This window comes from Eleutherodactylus coqui, chromosome 3 (assembly GCF_035609145.1).
Source record: "Eleutherodactylus coqui strain aEleCoq1 chromosome 3, aEleCoq1.hap1, whole genome shotgun sequence".
NCBI classification, from domain to species: Eukaryota; Metazoa; Chordata; class Amphibia; order Anura; family Eleutherodactylidae; genus Eleutherodactylus; species Eleutherodactylus coqui.
The window spans coordinates 77838312-77856251 of record NC_089839.1 but is presented as its reverse complement, the minus strand read 5'-3'; the positions used below and the strand labels follow the sequence as shown (position 1 = coordinate 77856251).

Here is a 17940-nt window from a genome sequence, read left to right as displayed (position 1 = left end):
TGACACTTCTATCGTGTTCCGCCTGCGTGAGCAATGCGAGACGACATCTAAGGCGGATGCTAATGAACAATCCTGTTTAATATTCCTAAATGCAATGGCCCCTCAAAAGCTCAGTGATACGTGTATTATGGCCCACTGAGTGGCGGCTGGTTACTGCGCTAATCCGGCATATTTAAGTGGAAGGAAAATGAAGCTGATGAAGTGTTTGAGATGCAGACTGCTCAATTAACCCCTTAAGTGCAAAGGTGGCCTGCAAACACTGCATATAAATAATCAGAGATTAGAGACATAATGTTGGGAAAGCAACATGCAGCGCAATACCCTGACCGCAAGATTCGGCATCCGCTACGCCGTTAGCACACTCACATCCAGTGAAAAATTCTATAATTTTAATGAAAAAAAAAATTTAAAGAAGTTTTTTGCCAAAAACTTATTTCCAATGGCACAGCTTCATGAGTAATACATAAATCAGTAAGGGTAAGAAACTAAGAGCGACAAGTACAAAAATACTCCTAAAAAAGAAAAATACTCCTCAGCCGTTCTTAAAGGGGATGGGTCAGCGGAAAATGTTTTCATGTTAATTTTATGTTTTGGGACTATTTTTATTTTCCGTCTCATTAGGTCTCATTGCATTTTTCACTCTGGCCACTAAGCCTAAGGCCAAATGCACACAGGCGGGAATTCCGCACGGAATTTCCGCCATTGCATGCTCCCACAGGATTGCATTGGTTTATGCAATCCTATGCAGAGAGCTGCGATTTTAATCCAGCCGGCACATCCGCAGAGTAGAGCGAAGACACCAGACAGGTATGCCGCAGGTCACTGCAGGGGCACAGAGTCGTATCTCGCAGTCTGCTTTCGGCCTAATACTAGTCTGACCTTTCCTGTAGTGTCTCTGGTCCACGAGACTGCTGTACAGAATAGACATGATGGGATAGGTCCTTATGACTTAACAATGACCTCTCCATTTGCCATCTGCAGAAGTCTATTAAGCCCTGTCAGAGGCAGGATCTCACAGTTTTACCCCGAAAAGCAGCCCAACAGGCAAAATACACTGCAATAAAGAAATATTGCAGTGTATCATAAAAGCAATTACATGGTTAAGGCCTCATGTCACGGGGAAAATCAGGCCCGCCACGGATTCTCCATGCAGAATCCCGCAGCGGGTCCCTCCTTTCCTGGGGACATGAGGCTGAAAATAAGAATAAACTCACCTGTCCGGACGCTGCGGATCTTCCCTCCGTCGCGGCACATCCGCCGGGCCGAAGGAAGAAGATCCGGCCGCGACGGAGGGAAGATCTGCAGCGTCCGTACAGGTGAGTTTTAATTCAGATATGGGTGTTCCGCAGATCCGGACGGCTTCCATAGGCTTCAATAGAAGCCTGCGGGAGACTCGCATGAAAATGAAGCATGTTGCGTTTTTTCCCCACACGCGGATCCGCGCCTGAAGGGAAAAATGACATCCGCAGGTATTTAACTACCTGCGGGTGTCCAATGCATCCCTATGGAGCGCGGATCCGCGTGCTGGAAAAACGCTGCGGATTTTAAATATGAATTATCCTGTGGACATGAGGCCTAAGGCCTTTTGGTGGATAATAAAAAAGGTAAAAAAAAGTTGAATGTTAAATATTTAAAATAAAAAGTGAAGAAAGAAAAAAAAAAAGACAACACACATTTTCCCCTCCATATTACATTGTGGATATCACCTATATTTCTTGCCAATCAAAACCAGATGGTAAAATGTTTTTTATTTTCTAATCAGTTTTTATTTTCTGACTGTATATTTTTTTTTATTCTACTATCTATAGATGACTATGGGGGTGGCCATCTTACCTGAGCAGCATTTATCAGATTTTAGAGATATGTATTACAGCAGCCTTATGGGCCATACACAGAATTGACAGGAGCTGACTCGTTGACTTCTTTGGGAAAGTGTTGTGGGCATGCTCAGTGACCTGTACAGAAGTAATTGTGTAGGCTAAACCTTATTTTATTAAAGGCCGGATTATAGGGATTGTCCAATCAGGATAGCTCCTGCCCTATGCCCTGATTAATCTCGGGGGAAGTGTCATTTCCCAAGGGTGTCAAGAGCTGGTCCTCCCACATTAAAGAGGTTGCTTGGGGTGCGATGATTATTTGAGAAAGATAAAGAAGACGGTGATGAATGAATTAAAAGATTGGCTTTGCAATAGCTGTAGAAGGACTTTATGAAAAAAGATATATATATATATATATATATATATATATATATATATATATATATATGTACACACACACACACACACATATACATACATACACATACACACACACACATACACATATAAAGCTAGAATCTATATATCTCATATTTCATTTCCAGTGTTTACATAAGCATAAAAACTAGATTGCAAAATCGTAGTTATGTAGGAACATGAGATATGCCAAATTTTTGTCCAAGTTCTTGAAGGGTGCTACAAGTAAGAGGACTTTTTCGGCAATCTCATGTAATGCTACCTAAAAGCTTTGCCTTGCATGAGTTGTAACAGGCTAGGACAGATTAGAGCTATCGATTTATGCCTGGAGAAGGTTCTCACTGTGAGAACGGAAGGTAAGCAGTGGAGACAGACAGCTAAAATATCGATCTACAACAGCAGGGAAACTGCACTTCAAAATGAGGGTCAGGGTTTTTTTATCCCACCTATTATAGCTACCGCAGTGTTCATCAGTACACGGCCAAGATTGGTGTTGCTTGGGCAAGTGCTTATGCCTCGAAACTCCAGCCTGTCTTTAGATAACTGGTTACAATAACTGACAGGAACAGCTCACCGTGGCAAGTTAAATCTTGTGCTTCCTTCCTTCTGAGCAAGGTAACAAAGGCTGACCGCAGACAAACCTGTCACTCAAGGATGATCATCTCACAGAAGAGAGCTGTCAGGGGCCGCGAGGATAAATTGCTGCAGCAATGGCAGGCGCCCGCCAAGAATTTCATCAGAATCTTTCTAAATGAACCCACATGTAGGTGCTGGACAGACACATTTATGTCATTAACCAGGAAAAAAGAAAGAAAAATGGGCAAAAATAAAGGACAGGCAGCAAAAAAGTTTGTGCTTATTAAAAGTCTGATGGCGCCTAATCCATTCAGAGTAAAGCCGCTTTCATACAGGCGACAAGATCGCAAAATTTTCTAGCGATGTGACCTTGCTACAAATCGCATCTATGTGAAGCCAATGCTTTGCAATGGGTTTCTTCACATTAGTAATGTTTTGTAGGCTGATACAGCGCGAGAGAGAAAAAAAATTGCGGAATGCTGAATATTGCCACGATTTGCGCTGTTTTGTAGCCCATGTTTCACTATGGAGCCTCTACTTGTGTTGCATCACACGAAAATGTGATTTTCGTGTGGTTCGATGCAACTTTTTCAGTAGAAAATCCTACTGCTTCCCCTGAAATAAACCCTATCTGCATTAAAAAAACAAAACACAATATATCACCTAACAGGCACTGCCTGCTCAGCTGCACTTCTTGCAGGTTCCTGGTCAGGGGTTCAAAAACATTGAACAGCTGTGATTGGCTCTTGAGCGCCACGGCTCAGCCAATCAGGGCCAGCACTTCCTAGAGGCGGGCTTTTGGAACCCTTGACCAGGAAGCGCTAGGGAAAAACTACAAGCAAGTATGCCAGGGACCAGTGAGGAGAAGTTCAGTGGAGCAGACTCCGCCCATTAGGTGAAGCACTGTGTTCTTTGCTTTTTTATCAATGCAGCCAGGGCTTATATTTCACTTCAATAGACACCGACCCTTTCACGATTAGAGCTTCCATGTATAGAAATAAGACACATGACCCCCAGAGTGCAACTTAAAATTAAATGAGCAAGGTTGTTTCTGTAGATTAGTTGTGGTGTGAATCCACATAAAAACGGGGAAAATCACGGAAAAGACCTAGTCATTGGTGCTAGTCTAGCCTGGGCCAATATTTCAATAACTGCCAACCTTGTAGGGTTTTCCTGTGCAATAGTGTCGAGACCATACTGGGAATGGTGTGATTGAGGAAAACCATCCGGCGAAAGGTGATCCAGTATGACATAAGGAACTTGTTGGTGTAAAGGGTCAAAGGAGGTCATCAAAAACTGTGGTCACGAGGGTGCATAAGTCAGCATAACTGTAGCTGGTACTCCAACTAACATGTCTGAAAGCACAACTCATCATTCCTTAACCCCTTGTGTGGCACGCCCGGAAATTTTCCGGGACGAGCTCCACTGCTCATAGTGACATAGCCCGGAAGATTTCCGGGCTATGTATCACTATGGGAGCTGCAGAGCACAATGCCACAAGCTGTGACAGTGTGCTCTGCCTGCACAGACCCACACAGAGCAGTACAAGGGCTTTGAAAAACCAGCAGAAGATATTGCCGGCATATCGGCAATGTCCTGCTTTGTTTACAGGTTGCCATAGAGACCATCGGCTTGTCAGAAGCAAGCCGATGGTCTCTGTGGCAGGGAGAGCTTGGTGCTTGGCTGTGAGAGGACAGCTAGGTACCAGCTCTTACAGCAGAGATCAGAGAAAACCTCCGATCTCTGCTGTGTTAACCCTTTACATGCTGCAGTCTATGTGACTGCAGCATGTAAAGGGCTGTCACTGCAGCATGTAAAGGGCTGTCACCATCAGACCCCCGGAATGTGATCAGGGGGTCCTGATGGGTCCCTGTGGAAGTCCCCTAAAGGGACAAAAAAAAAAAAGTTAAAAAATTATTTAAAAAAAAATTATAAAAACACTTGTCTCCCTTTACTTTGTAAAAAAATCAAAAATACAATCACAGATGTGGTATCCATGTGTCGTAATGACCCAGAGAAGGAAGTTAATACATTATTTAACACCTTAATGACATGGCCCCTTTTTTTCTTTTTTTCCTCCCCCCTGTTTAAAAAATCACAACTTGTCCCGCAAAAAACAAGCCCTTATATGGCCATGTCAATGGAAAAATGAAAAAGTTATGGCTCTTGAGACGCAACTGCAAAATTAGTTGAAATTCAATGATTAGACCATTTTAAAAAACCTGCCCTTGTGGGCACGACAGGGTGGTAGGAAACCTGCCACTCAAGGGGTTAATAGGGATAGGCTATAACAGCATACAACTAGTTCAACTGCCATGAGACAGACAGGAAAGACTCCATTGCGGAAATGAGCTCAAAAAGGAGATCAACGAGCAGATGAAAACCACTGCCTGGTCAGATTAATTCAAATTTCTGTTGCACCATGCTAATTCAGGAGGCTCAGATGTTAGAGCAAGTAGCATGAATCAATGAACCTTTCCTGTCAGGTGTCAACAGTTCAAGATGGTGGAGGTTTAGTAATGACGTGGGCAATGTTTTTGTTTTTGAATACCATTGGCCCAATATTCATGCCAAACACCCAGTAGGTGTTCAGTGTATGGTGAAAAGCAATCAAGGGCTTGTTGACATCTGCATCAGAGGTTCTTCTCTTCGTACCCTCCGTTGCAGGTTCCCAGGAGGAAAATAGCACCATAAGTCACCGGGGTCAGTCCAGCACCGTACCTAGGATGGAGTTGAACAGCAGGAACAAAAACCAACAGTATGAACAAACCCAAAAATATGTACGGAGAAAAAAATAAGGGAAATTATCTTGAAGGTTTGGAAAGGTGGAAGATTAAAAATTCTGGACGGAATTAGTATGGATTCTGACATGATACAATATAAGCCCCTTGTCTCGTCCTATGATTAAACCATTCAGAAATGTTAAATCTAAGAGATTTCATTTTCTCATATTACAGCAGTCTCGTCTGCCCTCTAAATGTCTATAATTTGTAAAGTCTTTACACAAGGCAATGATTGATACTCGCTGTGTGACCCTTACTGCCGCCGGCCTATTCTTTGAAACCTATAGGGCTGCTTTACAGGAGACACTATATGAGTTATACCATTGTATTAACTGTGTGTCTGCTGAGCGGGACATGACACCGACGCTGGACAATGGCCAATATTTCATGTTGACCGTTAGTGGGAGGTACGACCTCTTATAGTTATTTAACCAAGTTCAGGTTCAGGGCATGGCACGCAGTAGCAGGGAAATGGCAACGAAGGGTCTGGGAATACAAGACTGAAAAGCAAAAAGGTCGCTCTGAGCAATTATCGCTATACAATGTGACAGAAGGAAAAAAAACAGCACATTGATGGATTTTATACCAGAATATACATAAAGTGGAATACAATTTTTTAAAATGGCCATGCTGACCTAATACGAGTCTTCTGTGTACCTGTGCTTCTCATCTACAGCAGCATGTAAAGGCTTCCTCTACCAATCTGTCTTCCTAGTGAGCCAATGGTTTGTAAAGCCCTTTAAAGGGTTATCCAGGCAGCGCCGGCTGGGATAACCTGGGGTCGGAGTGGAAGCACTGTACTGACCTCTGTGTAGCAGACGGAGCTCGTAATTGCAAGCGCAGCTTTCACATAAATCAGTGGGAGCTGCGCTTATTCTATTGCAATTACGAGCGCTGGCCGCTACATAGGGGTCAGAGCAATGCTTCCGCTCAGACCCTGGTGTATCGCTGCGGCTACTGCTGCTGAGATAACCCCTGTAAGTTTCATTCTGAGCGAATGCTGAAATGAGCTACTTTGCACATCATCATAAGATTATCAGTTTTTATGACCTTGTTTAAATGGTTCCGGCATTAAATTAATGATATTCCACGGTGTGTGCTACAAAGAGTTAGGGAGCAGAATCCTCTATCTTCTGTAGGTATAGTATATAGAAGACACCGTAGCAGTTAGTCTCCAACCACCAGTTTGGAGAAAACTGAGAATTCGAGAGAGCCTGCAAAGGTGCTTTCAAACAGCCAGAATTAGCCTGAATTACACACCACAAGACTGGGTAAACTCCACACCAAAATCTACAGCCTTCCTGTGGATTGTAATGCGGAATTGAAAATGGCTTAATTCTGTCGTCAATTCTACATCAAAATCCGCAGGTAGACCCATGCATTCTGTAGCAGAATCCCGCAGCAGCCAATTAAGTCATGTGCTTTGGTGCGTATTGTGGGCTAATTCCATCCACATGAAAGTACCCCAAAGGGGAAAGTCAGTGATAAATACAGGATACAAATCATATAACGGTCAGAATAGTGTTATACCCCATGTACACATGAGCAGGTCATTCTGAGCAAAAATAGGGGGCTGGGCACATAAAAAATTCACAGTTCAAACATTGCATACTGTATTTGCACTATATAAGGAATAGCAATCTAATAAAAGGTATGTATCAGTGCAGAGAGAGTAACACAGCAAACTGAATAGTAAGAATTGCTGAATTAATACTAGTATATATAATATTAGTACCTATATAAATCTATGATTTCACCGGCATCTGTCTACTTAATTAAACTTCATTAAAAAAATAAGTTTGCACCATATACTAACGTATGTTCCTATAGAGCACATACATTTATTCACGATTACCTAATTAACGCTATATATTTTTCATTGTAGAGACGGAGTTCTGTTTATTAAAATGTAAAAATGTACATGTCACAAGAAATAAAATCTATATCAAATATGAAAACAGATTTGCCATATTCAGGAATGTACGTGGCAACCCTATAAAGTACACAGCCATAGCCTATCTGAGGGACAAGGTTACAGGCAGGACACACTACTGGTAGAACATGACAGTCAGTGGGACTAGAGGCGAAGAGAAACATCATGTAGCCTTGGATACACAAACATCCCTCACCACCACCTCTACTGTTTTAGGCAACTTTTGTCACCACCAAAATATGAAAGGGGTATTAAGGTCACTAATAGTAGAGTTAAGTGAACCGTACCAGTAGAACCTGGTTTTGGGTCAAGCGTTGATAAAAGTTCAGTTTGGCACGTACCTGAACCAAGCCTTTAGTAAAGTTCTACCTGAAACAGGGTTCTGATGGTTTGGTTCGCTCAACACTAGTCCTAAACACTGGTGTATAAGGCTATCTAACAGCCATAAAAGCTTTTATGGCTTTTAGTATTATGCAACAGTTTTAGGGATTTTGGTGAACCTCCCGTTCGGTTCGAACCAATTGGGACTGAGCCAAACTTTTTGTAGAAGTTCTTGAAGTCGACCACACCAAAACCTTTTTTTTAAAAAGTTTGCTCATCCCATTTTAACCCGGATAGGTGAGAAATAGCAGATCAATGAGAGACTGACTGCCGGGATGCATAAGAATTACTACAATTGGATAACCTCACTCTCTTCATAAGGACGGCCGCAGTAGAGAAGACCTGTATGAAGTGGTGGTCGAGCATGAACGCCGACACAGTGAGTTACTCATAGCACAAGCACTAAAGCTAGAAATCCTTATACTGTGTAAAATCTATTAATATTGACGACAATTTAAAAAACAGAAGGCCACTTCCTAAACAGCCTTCTAGCACTAAAAAAATGTATTTGGTGGAATTTGTCATCATGATCAAATGATTACAGTACAAACCCCGGAGATTTTTCAATGGCTCAGCAGGTTTCTGGTCCCCATGGAAACCAAATCTGGTACATTGTCCTCCACTCAGCTGGAGTATTGAATGTTGGGGCCTTTTGTGCATGATGAGATTTCTTCTGCAACCTTCCAGCAACAGACTTCAGTGCTTCCTCCTGACTCGTTTCTAATTGAGATGCAAATTAATCTCCGCGGCTGATTACACTTCCCTCAAAGCTTCTGACAAGTGCAGCTGTATCCAGAGTCTGCAGACGTTCCAACAAGTGACTTCAGCTGTCTTTACTTGAAAACGGCTGCCAAGCTTCCACTGTCCTTGTGGAGATAGATTTGTTTCAGAAACACCCATTCCCTAAACTCTAGTAGACACAATTATCCATCACTCCATTGTCGTCTCGTTGTCCTCTGCGGAGGACCCTCACCAGGACTTTCATCTGGTAGGATCAGACTGCGCACGTTCTAATTGTCAACGCAGGTCAACAACCCTTTCTTCTGATACTCATCCCAATTTCTAAGATTCTTGCAGAGGGATTTTCAGGACTACAGTATGTGCTTTTATTAGAGATAAGAACCTAAAGAAAGGTCTTTAGAAACTACATCTTTTATTTTGATTCGTCAAATTTGAATGTTATGGTCCAAAAAGATGTCCAAACATTCACTTCGAAATGGATTTCTTCAGACAAAAGATATGCATTCAGAACTTCCCCAGGGGTGTTCAACAACTGCACCTGCTGAAGGGGGCGCAACAGATGCCTGGCACCTAAGGCTTGCGACCACTATGAATCTTAGTACTAATTGTATAGCAGTTTTTTATAGGACATTGTATGGTAATGGCTATTAGATGACATTATGTAGGGTTGTATTATTGAGGATTTTCATGGTATTTACGTAGGTATTGTGTGGCACCGCAACTAAAGGCCCTTTTACACGGAATGATTATTGTTTAAACGAGCGAAGGTGAACGCTGATCGTTCAGTCTAAATGCAGCCAATGATCGGACGACAAATCATAAATCATTCGCTTTTCGTTCGGCCATTTTAAGCAGGCATAAAAATAATTGTTGGCTCGTTCAGTTTAAATACCGATCGGTCACATTTGCTGTATAAGTGACTAAGAAGAATGAACCTTTTGTTGGTTGAATGAGCCAATGGGGCATCTGTCTGTATAAACAGTCCGTATGAGTGAACTCTGACAGAAGTATGTACTCTCTACCAACGTCTCTGCCTTATGCCAGTCTCTGAACTAGTTGCCCATCACTATAGAATACATTGTAAACCCGTCACTCTCATCCATTAAACTCTCCACAGAGCTGCACTGCCCTACTCTCCTCCCTCATGTCTGTCCACTACCCTACGCTCTCCATGCTGCTAATGACCTTACACCAAGTTTCTCTTTAATCTGAACCTCCCATTCACATCTGCAAGTTTTTTCCAGAGCGGCACCAGTTCTCTAGAACGCGCTATCCTAGACGATAATTCCCAACACCTACAGTTTTAAGTGTGTCCTAAAAACTCAGCTTTTTAGACAACCCTACTGAATTTCCTCATTTAAAGGCATTTTCCATGTAAATACTATGGACATATCCTCAGGATAGGTCACCAACAGTTGATCCGTTGCGGTCGGCGGCTTGGGACCCTAGCTAATTAGGTGCTCACTGTTAACACCACAAAATACAGGGTACAAAGTGGAAGTAGTTGGCTCTGACCCGTGTAGTGGCCGGTGGTTGTAATTGCAGGCAAAACTGCATAGATGTCAGAGCTGACCAGGTGCCTGATTAGATGATTCGCCGGGGGCCCAAGCGAATCAACTATTGAAGACATATTCTTATTCATATTGTTCAAACTATTTAATACTGTATGTAACATCTGATTTTGCCCGACTGCAGAATATGCTGGTGATATATAAGGATTATCTCAACCTTAATTTGTACAAAAACATTACTTTATTATGATATTTGATAAAAAAATAAGGGGGAGATTTACAAAGATAAACATGTCAAAACACTGGTGTACATTCTTTGCACCACATTATGCGATTTAGACACTTTTTGGGCTTCATTTTACAAGGGAAGCATGGCTTAGCGGGAAAAGAAGTGTGGCTGAAATGTGACAACTGGGGCTAAAATTGTGCAAAAGTGTCTAAAAGAGGTGCTGAATTTATCATCCAGCATTAGCCACTGTGATCTATTTGGAACTTGTTTTTCCTTTGGTTGCTTTTTAAAAAACTGAAAAGTTGCTCTGCAATTGGCTGCGATGGGCAACAAAGTCAGAAAGAACTGGGCAGAATTACGAAAACGGTCTACTAAAAAAAACACAGGATGTGAACAAGTGAAAGAATAAGGTGCGGTTGTCACAAAAAAGGTGTATTCACACAGCTGATTTTCTTGTACGAGTTATGCCATATTTAGAGATCAACAGAATATGAGAAAAAGAACCTGTTTATTTGAATGGGTTAATTCACACAAGCGATTTTTCTCTCGGACCCTCAATTCGAGTAAAAAAAAAATGCCACGTGTCTTTTTTTTTTTTAGTGATTCACCCATTACTTTCTATGGGAGAGTTAAAGCGCATCACACTCACACGCCATGCGATTTAATGTACATTACTAATGAGCTTTATTCCTGAACCATAGAAGGTTTTCATGAAAAACTAATACCTCTCAAGATCAGGTACATCTATCTAGCTGGTCTACGAGGACAACAGACTATCTTCTCTGTGAGCCTGCAATACTCCATGCCATTGTCCATTCTCACTGTTTTGCTAGTGTTTTTCTTCAGGTAGCGCACTGAACGCGTCAGCCTGTGGGTGTACTATTGACAGCGCAGCATCCTTCACGATGACGATAACTCTTTGATTGCTCTTCTGAGATGACTCAGGTCTTCTTTCAATGCATTCAAAATAGAAATCTGCATGTGCTAACTACCTGTTCTCTGCCAAAACATCAAATTAGAGCACTTACCAAATCAAAAGGAAATCTTCTTTATGACATACGCCTACCATAAAAAGGATACAAGCTCTGGTAGAGAGGGATAAGGGACTTGACGGCTCTGCTGGCATTGATGCACGTTGCACACACAAGAGTTGGCAACAGCTTTTCTGTTACAACAGCTCCATCGAAAAGGGGACCGAAAAATGGCACCTAGGAAATAAACAGAATTTTAGGCATAAAACCATCTACAAAGACGAGCACTAGGCGCCTCTCTCAGTTTAGGCAGCATCAGAGAGGAGTATTCGCCTTGCATAGTTATACACATGACAATGTGATCTACAGAAGAGCCCTCCATGGAACATCCATCCGCACAAATTCACATGAGGGGGAAAGGCAAAGGCATTTCCGTAGAGTATACCTCCTGCAAACCGATTAGTAGGCACCTACCACCCAAGTGTTGAATGGAGAATGGCGTAACAGATATTGCGCACCATGTGAGGGTTATTGTCTTTATATAACAGAAAGATCCTCCCGAGTCACATCCATTTCTTAACGGAAATCTGTCACCTTCTTTTAGCCCTATGAGCTAAGCAGTGGAGTCTGGGGATGTAAGTGTTATACTTACCTTCCATTAAGTACAATTAAAACTGGGGGTTGGAACCAAAAAGTAGACAAAAGTATTGTGAAGACACAACCAGGTTGGGCGACTTAATTGTAGTTAATCGTAGTTGCGTAACAAGTACACCCTCACTGTTTTTGGTTCCAAGTCCCAGTTTTAAGGGTATTTAATAAAATGTATAGTTTATGGGTGTTCTGTGACTTTATCATTTTAACTCCCTTTATCTTTGGTGATTTCTTTATACTTACCTTCACTGTCGTTGCCCTGCATAAGCGCTGAAAGGTGACGCTCAAGGCTAAGTTTGCCTGTTTTAATTTTAAAAAGGATGGAGTACTTAGCATCGGCTTAAAGCGCTCACATCGGGGTGACATTTACATACCCGGACTCCAGGGGTCATTTACTTTCAGTCCATAATATTAGCTCAAAGGCCAAAAGTAGGAGACAGATCCTATTTAAACAAAACACTCATGAGTATTCACGAGAGGTTCTGCACCTGCCCAGACTAAGAACGCACAACTTTACATCTTACGCTACATACTGAAAGGCAATTGGCCAACTATGTGACTTCACAACATAGCAGTTTTCGTTATGCCGTCGCTCCTCATTGTCTTTCAATGAGTCTCATCAGGGATTCACAGCGGGATACAGCTGATATCATTGTTTCAGCTGTATCCCGCTCCCTGATGACAGCTGGGTATGAAGAACAGAGTGGTCCAGCTCTGTTCTCGATACCCCGCACGGAGCACACAGCCGTATAACAGCCGGGCGCTCCATGCAGAAAACAGCCGGATGCAGAAGACAAGTGGGGACACCCTGCTTGTCTACTGCATCCTCCGCTCCGAGAGCACGGCTGTATAACAGCCGGTGCTCCGAGTGCGGAACAGCTTGATGTAGAGGACAAGTGGGGACACCCCGTTTGTCTTTTGCATCCTCCACTCCGAGCGCTCGGCTGTATAACAGTTGGGCGCTCGGAGCAGGAAACAGATGGATGCAGAAGACAAGCGGGGACACCCCGTTTGTCTTCTGCATCCTCCACTCGCACCTACAAGCATTGCTGATTTTTTTTCCTTTGTACAAAAGTGGTAACTGTGTCAGAAAAAGCCAGAGAGTCGCTAACTTCCCACTTGCACACAAATTAGCGTTTTTCTTTACGCCAGAATCTAGCCCAAGACCGCTTTACACTGGACGGTCTAAAAGGTCGCCAGATTTACCATCCAACTATGATGGTAACTTTTAGACCGTGTTAATAAATGTGCCCCATTGCATCTTTAGACTCCTGAAAAATGGCTGCCATGACATTAAAAGGACCGGAGACAAAATTGAAGTGCTCAGAGCCTGCACAGCATCGTTGGCTTCCATTACAAATGGAGACCAAGACGCCAGTATGAATACAGCCTTATAGTAAATGAGTGTCCGCCATAAAGTGGAAGAGAAAAGTTGCATAAATGAGCAGTAGAGCCGTAAACCGGGGTGGAATAATTAGCAAAACACAAATCCTGACTAATCCGGCTCAGCTTCCATCCTGTTATGTTAGCAGCACTATTTTCTGAATTATTAAAACCAAAATGGCCATAAAACAACCACAAATAGCAGGAATCGGATGAAAAACAAGTCATTCATAAGTGGTTTCATATTTTTTTGTTCCTGACAGAAGACGAGAGATTAGCGGCATTTGACAGGGGTCACAAACCGCTCTGCACACTGGCAGGATGAATGGGGAATCTGTTTTTCTGCACACATCCAGAGATAATAGAGTAGCATTAGTAATAAAGAGGCGTTGCAGAATGCAAAAGCATCCCAAAGAAATGCTGCGCCGTTTAGGACGGTGCAGACTAGAAAGCAAATGTTCAGTCTGCAGATCCTCCAGTTGTTACTGAAAAGTGACAGGCAGGCATCTAATCAGCATCCGACATTAGGAAGAGAAAGAGATGGGGGGGAGGCAACGATAACAAAAAAAGCGTATATAAAGCCTGAATATCGATCGGCCCAATCACAACTGCCTCCTGTCCTGAAGAGCTCAGCAGGGCAGATTGAGCGGCTCTCCAGAAGAGACAGAATGCAGCCTCTGCCTCCTCTCCAGCACTTTGATAAGCTCACTTAGGTCCTCCAGGGAGAAAACGGTCAGGTCTGACACCAGATTTGCACCATCTGTTCCTCTTTTCTTATGTGTGCAGACCAGCCCTAACTGACCAGAGCCAGCTCAGATACACGGGGGTGCTGGATTTAGGAAACACTACTGCACATGCTTGCTGAATTATTAATCCGGCACTTATACGGAGAGCCGCATGCCTTCAGGTGTTCACGGCTACACAAAGGCTATGGAAATAGTTGTGTTGAAGAGACTATAGAGAATAGATGTATGGTTTAATGCATATACACTTATAGTCATCAAGGAATAATAATGAACGTGGAGTTGGCACCAACCAACTACAGGACAGACCTACAAGCAGTTCTGGGGACATTTTATGAAGTTCTATTTAAAAATTTAAAAAATTAAAAAGGTACCGACCGTGCTGGGAGGGAATAAAACATCTAAACGGCATGAATTACCATGTTCTTTAAGGGCGGTCTCACACAAACAGATTTGAATTGCGGATTCCGTGATCACTCTCTGCGCGTATGATACGTGGTAAGATGCAGGCACTCGAATGCATGGGCTTTCGCAATTATTCCCACACTTGCAGATTCTGCGAGTGGAAGAAAAATCGCGGCATGCTCTATTTTACTGCTGTGAGCTCCATTGACCTCTATGGACGCGTATGTAATTAACATTGCGTATGGGTGCGGATTCGTACACACGTTGCTAGGAGACCACATAACGAATGGAATAAACACAGCAGGAATTTGTGGGTAGACGATGCAGGACAGTCTGCGGAGCAGCACACCATCCAGACTGCTGGCTGCAACCTCCGCTTGTTCTTCTGGGCAAGAATAAGTGGTTTGTTTTTTTTAATGGTTTATACTACTTCCAAAATCAGTAGTATAAACCAGCCGAGCTCAGAGAGGAGCATCCCGATCTGAAGGCTCTTGAAACCGCTCTCGCCACGACAGCACAAGGCCCCTCGGCACTCCATTTCTGCATCACCTAACCAACAGCTTAGCGCTCACTAGGGGCAGAATAACTCATTAAGGCCGCCTGCACATGGGCAGATTGGAATTGTGGAATCCGCAAATCAGCACCCCTGCGGATGACCCGCGGTTAAAGTCACCCATAGAAAAGCATGAGCTTACGCAGCTCCGTGCACACATGCAGATTCGAATTGCTGTTCCGCGAGCGGAAAATAAATCACAGCATGCTCCATTTTAGCGCGGAATCTGTGCAGATGGGTCCACTGAGCTCTAAGAAAGCGTTGCAGATTTGTAGGCGGATACTTGACCGGTGTCTTGGAGACCAGGCAGGGAGACGGGAGAAGGCAGGGCTTCTTTGAACAAATAAGTGCAGTGGCCATTTCCGTGAGGATGCTCCGCTGTGCATCCACGCATAAAGACCATACAGTCCGCAAGCATTTTAAATTCATTTCCGCGATGAATCGCAGGTCTTCCACAGTGGAAATCCGCTTGCAGAATCGGTCTCTGCCATATGCAGGCGGCCTTAAGAAGAAGACCTAACTGTTGTCCTCCTAGCTGCAAAACTGCGGCCCCGTTGACCATCTTGCAGCTGTTTTTTTTTTTTTTTTACTGCTCATACTGAAACAAATGGGATTACAAAAACCTACAAGTGCTCTCCATGGGACCAGACCGTTCTCAACATTGGTGGGTGGCAGGTTAGCTGACTTTCCAAAAATGTTAAAATCGAGTTAATTGTGAGGATTTATTTATACTTTTTTTTTTTTACAATAAACCAACCAAAAATGACTGATTAAAGCAATAATGGCTGTAAGCAATTTGGCAAAGTATCCGTGGGAGACCGGAGATTGATTTGACCTATATAATGATCTCCATCATTGCTACAATTGCGGTGTATAAATGATGATGAAAGAGAAGACACCATTACACCGTGACGTTTTGTTTCGCTGCTACGAGAAAGAATAATCTGTGGAAAATCATCTGACCGTAGCAAAATGTCGGTGTATTTGGCTGACTGCATAAATTACTTTGACGTTGGTCTCATGGGAGAAAACTCAACCTCGTCTAGTGTGCCCTGGCCGAGATAATAGACCTCGTTCCCTTCTTATGTAGTTTAAATGTTCTCAAAACTATTCAAACAAGTTTTTGCTATGCAGAATAAAAAAGTAGAAAATAAAAAAAAAAAAAACAACAAAAAACGGGTGTCCTATAATGACCGAGGGGACAAGGTTAGCTCAAGTACAAAAGATCTATGGTCCACAGTCAGCGACACTAGTTAAAACACCAGGGAATGGGTAAATGATTGTACCAAATGACTAAAAATTAATCTCCAATGACTACTGCAATATAACGAGGCATCTGTGCCCCCGGGAGTCCATGCCATGTCCCTAGCGGTATGTGCGGTGTGGAGAGCCTGCATGCTAGGCTTTGTCCGCCATGGCAGGCAGCTTTTCACCTCATTGTTTGGGATACCCTCATACATCTGTGACACGTGGAATGCTTTCATTCTAACAGACTTACTATTGTCTTTTTCTCTGCAGCTTGGTTGAGCAAAAGCGGCATTATGGCTGTGATAATTATACTGCTTAATTAAGTGAAGGGGGGAAAAAAGCAGAACTTGGAAGAAAAAAAAATATATTAGACAAGAAGTCATTAGAACTTAGTGTGCAGTGCAGAAAATAATACAGCGTCAACAGTCCTCCGGGCGCCCCAAGTTGGATGCAAGCAAAAAGACTAACATTATGCTATAGAAAGGCGGAATCCTGCTATGGATTGTGTAACCCGATAGACGGGACAGCTTTTTCATCCGATTTGGGAATGCAATTTAAATAGCACGAATGAGGCCAAATAGCAGACATCTCCCTTACACCCTGGGGTCACTAGCGAGGGAACAAAAGGTCAGCTGCACTTGCCCAGGAAATGTCTGGATAGAGTTTATTGCTGTGTAATGGCTTTGTGCCCTCAGATATACAAGTGCTATTACAATTCAAGTGGCGGAGATGTGTACATCTCCAGTAACACTAGATCTCTGCTTATGGTTACATTTACATTGTACGCACTTCATGTCTAGTCACAGAGGCTTCCATTGTTCACTATCATCATTTTACAGAACGGTAACTAGGAATTACAGACAGTTTCCCTCAAATCACACTATAAATTCCTCCTGATTAGTCATATTTGGACATTTGCTGTTTTAATCCACACCTTCCAAAACTTATATTTCTGTCGACATGGCTGCAAAAGGGTGGGATCTCATACGAATGGAATTTTATTGTGGAATCCGCGATCGCCATCCACGTGGCAAACCGCAAACATTAAAAGGCATGTATTTTCGATTTTGTATTCACACTCATGGGTACAAATTGCGTATCCCGTGAGTGGAAGAAAAATCATAGCATAGTCTATTTTAGCGTGGATTCTGCGCAGATGGCCCTCATTGATGTCATTGGATGCGAGGGTTCCGTTACCCATATGCAATTAAGGCCTAATGTCCACGGGCAGGTCGGATCCAGTTTTTTCTTTTTTTAATCTCCTGCTTTCCCGCGGCACGTCCGCAGTGTCAGCTGTGGGTGTGCCGCAGATTGGACAGCTTCCATTGACTTCAAAAATGGGAAAAAATAGACCAAACGGTCTGCAAAACAAATCCACGTACTTTAATCCATTTGCGGACACCTATGCTTCTCTATGGGTGGCTTGATTTGCGGATGCCCCGCACGGATTGCGTAAACCAAAGTTGCCTGTGGACATTGGACCTTACATAGTGTATGAGCGCCGGAAATGCTCGCAACTTCAGAGGAAAATAGATAGAAAAGCTGGAATGCCAGCTGCAGGAGAAAGAGATTTTTCTTCCATCCGGACGATACGCTGT

General features: G+C 43.0%; 1 protein-coding gene across 2 annotated transcripts in view; it reads right to left on the bottom strand.

Annotated features, from left to right (window-relative positions):
* The window catches only part of RALGAPA2 (Ral GTPase activating protein catalytic subunit alpha 2), a 280005-nt gene that overhangs the window by 76141 nt on the left and 185924 nt on the right, over positions 1-17940 (bottom strand). For both annotated transcript variants that reach the window (XM_066595757.1, XM_066595758.1), the window contains exon 37: positions 11469-11596. In XM_066595757.1, the coding sequence (XP_066451854.1) occupies positions 11469-11596 (128 nt within the window). The remainder of the gene's footprint in view (positions 1-11468; positions 11597-17940) is intronic.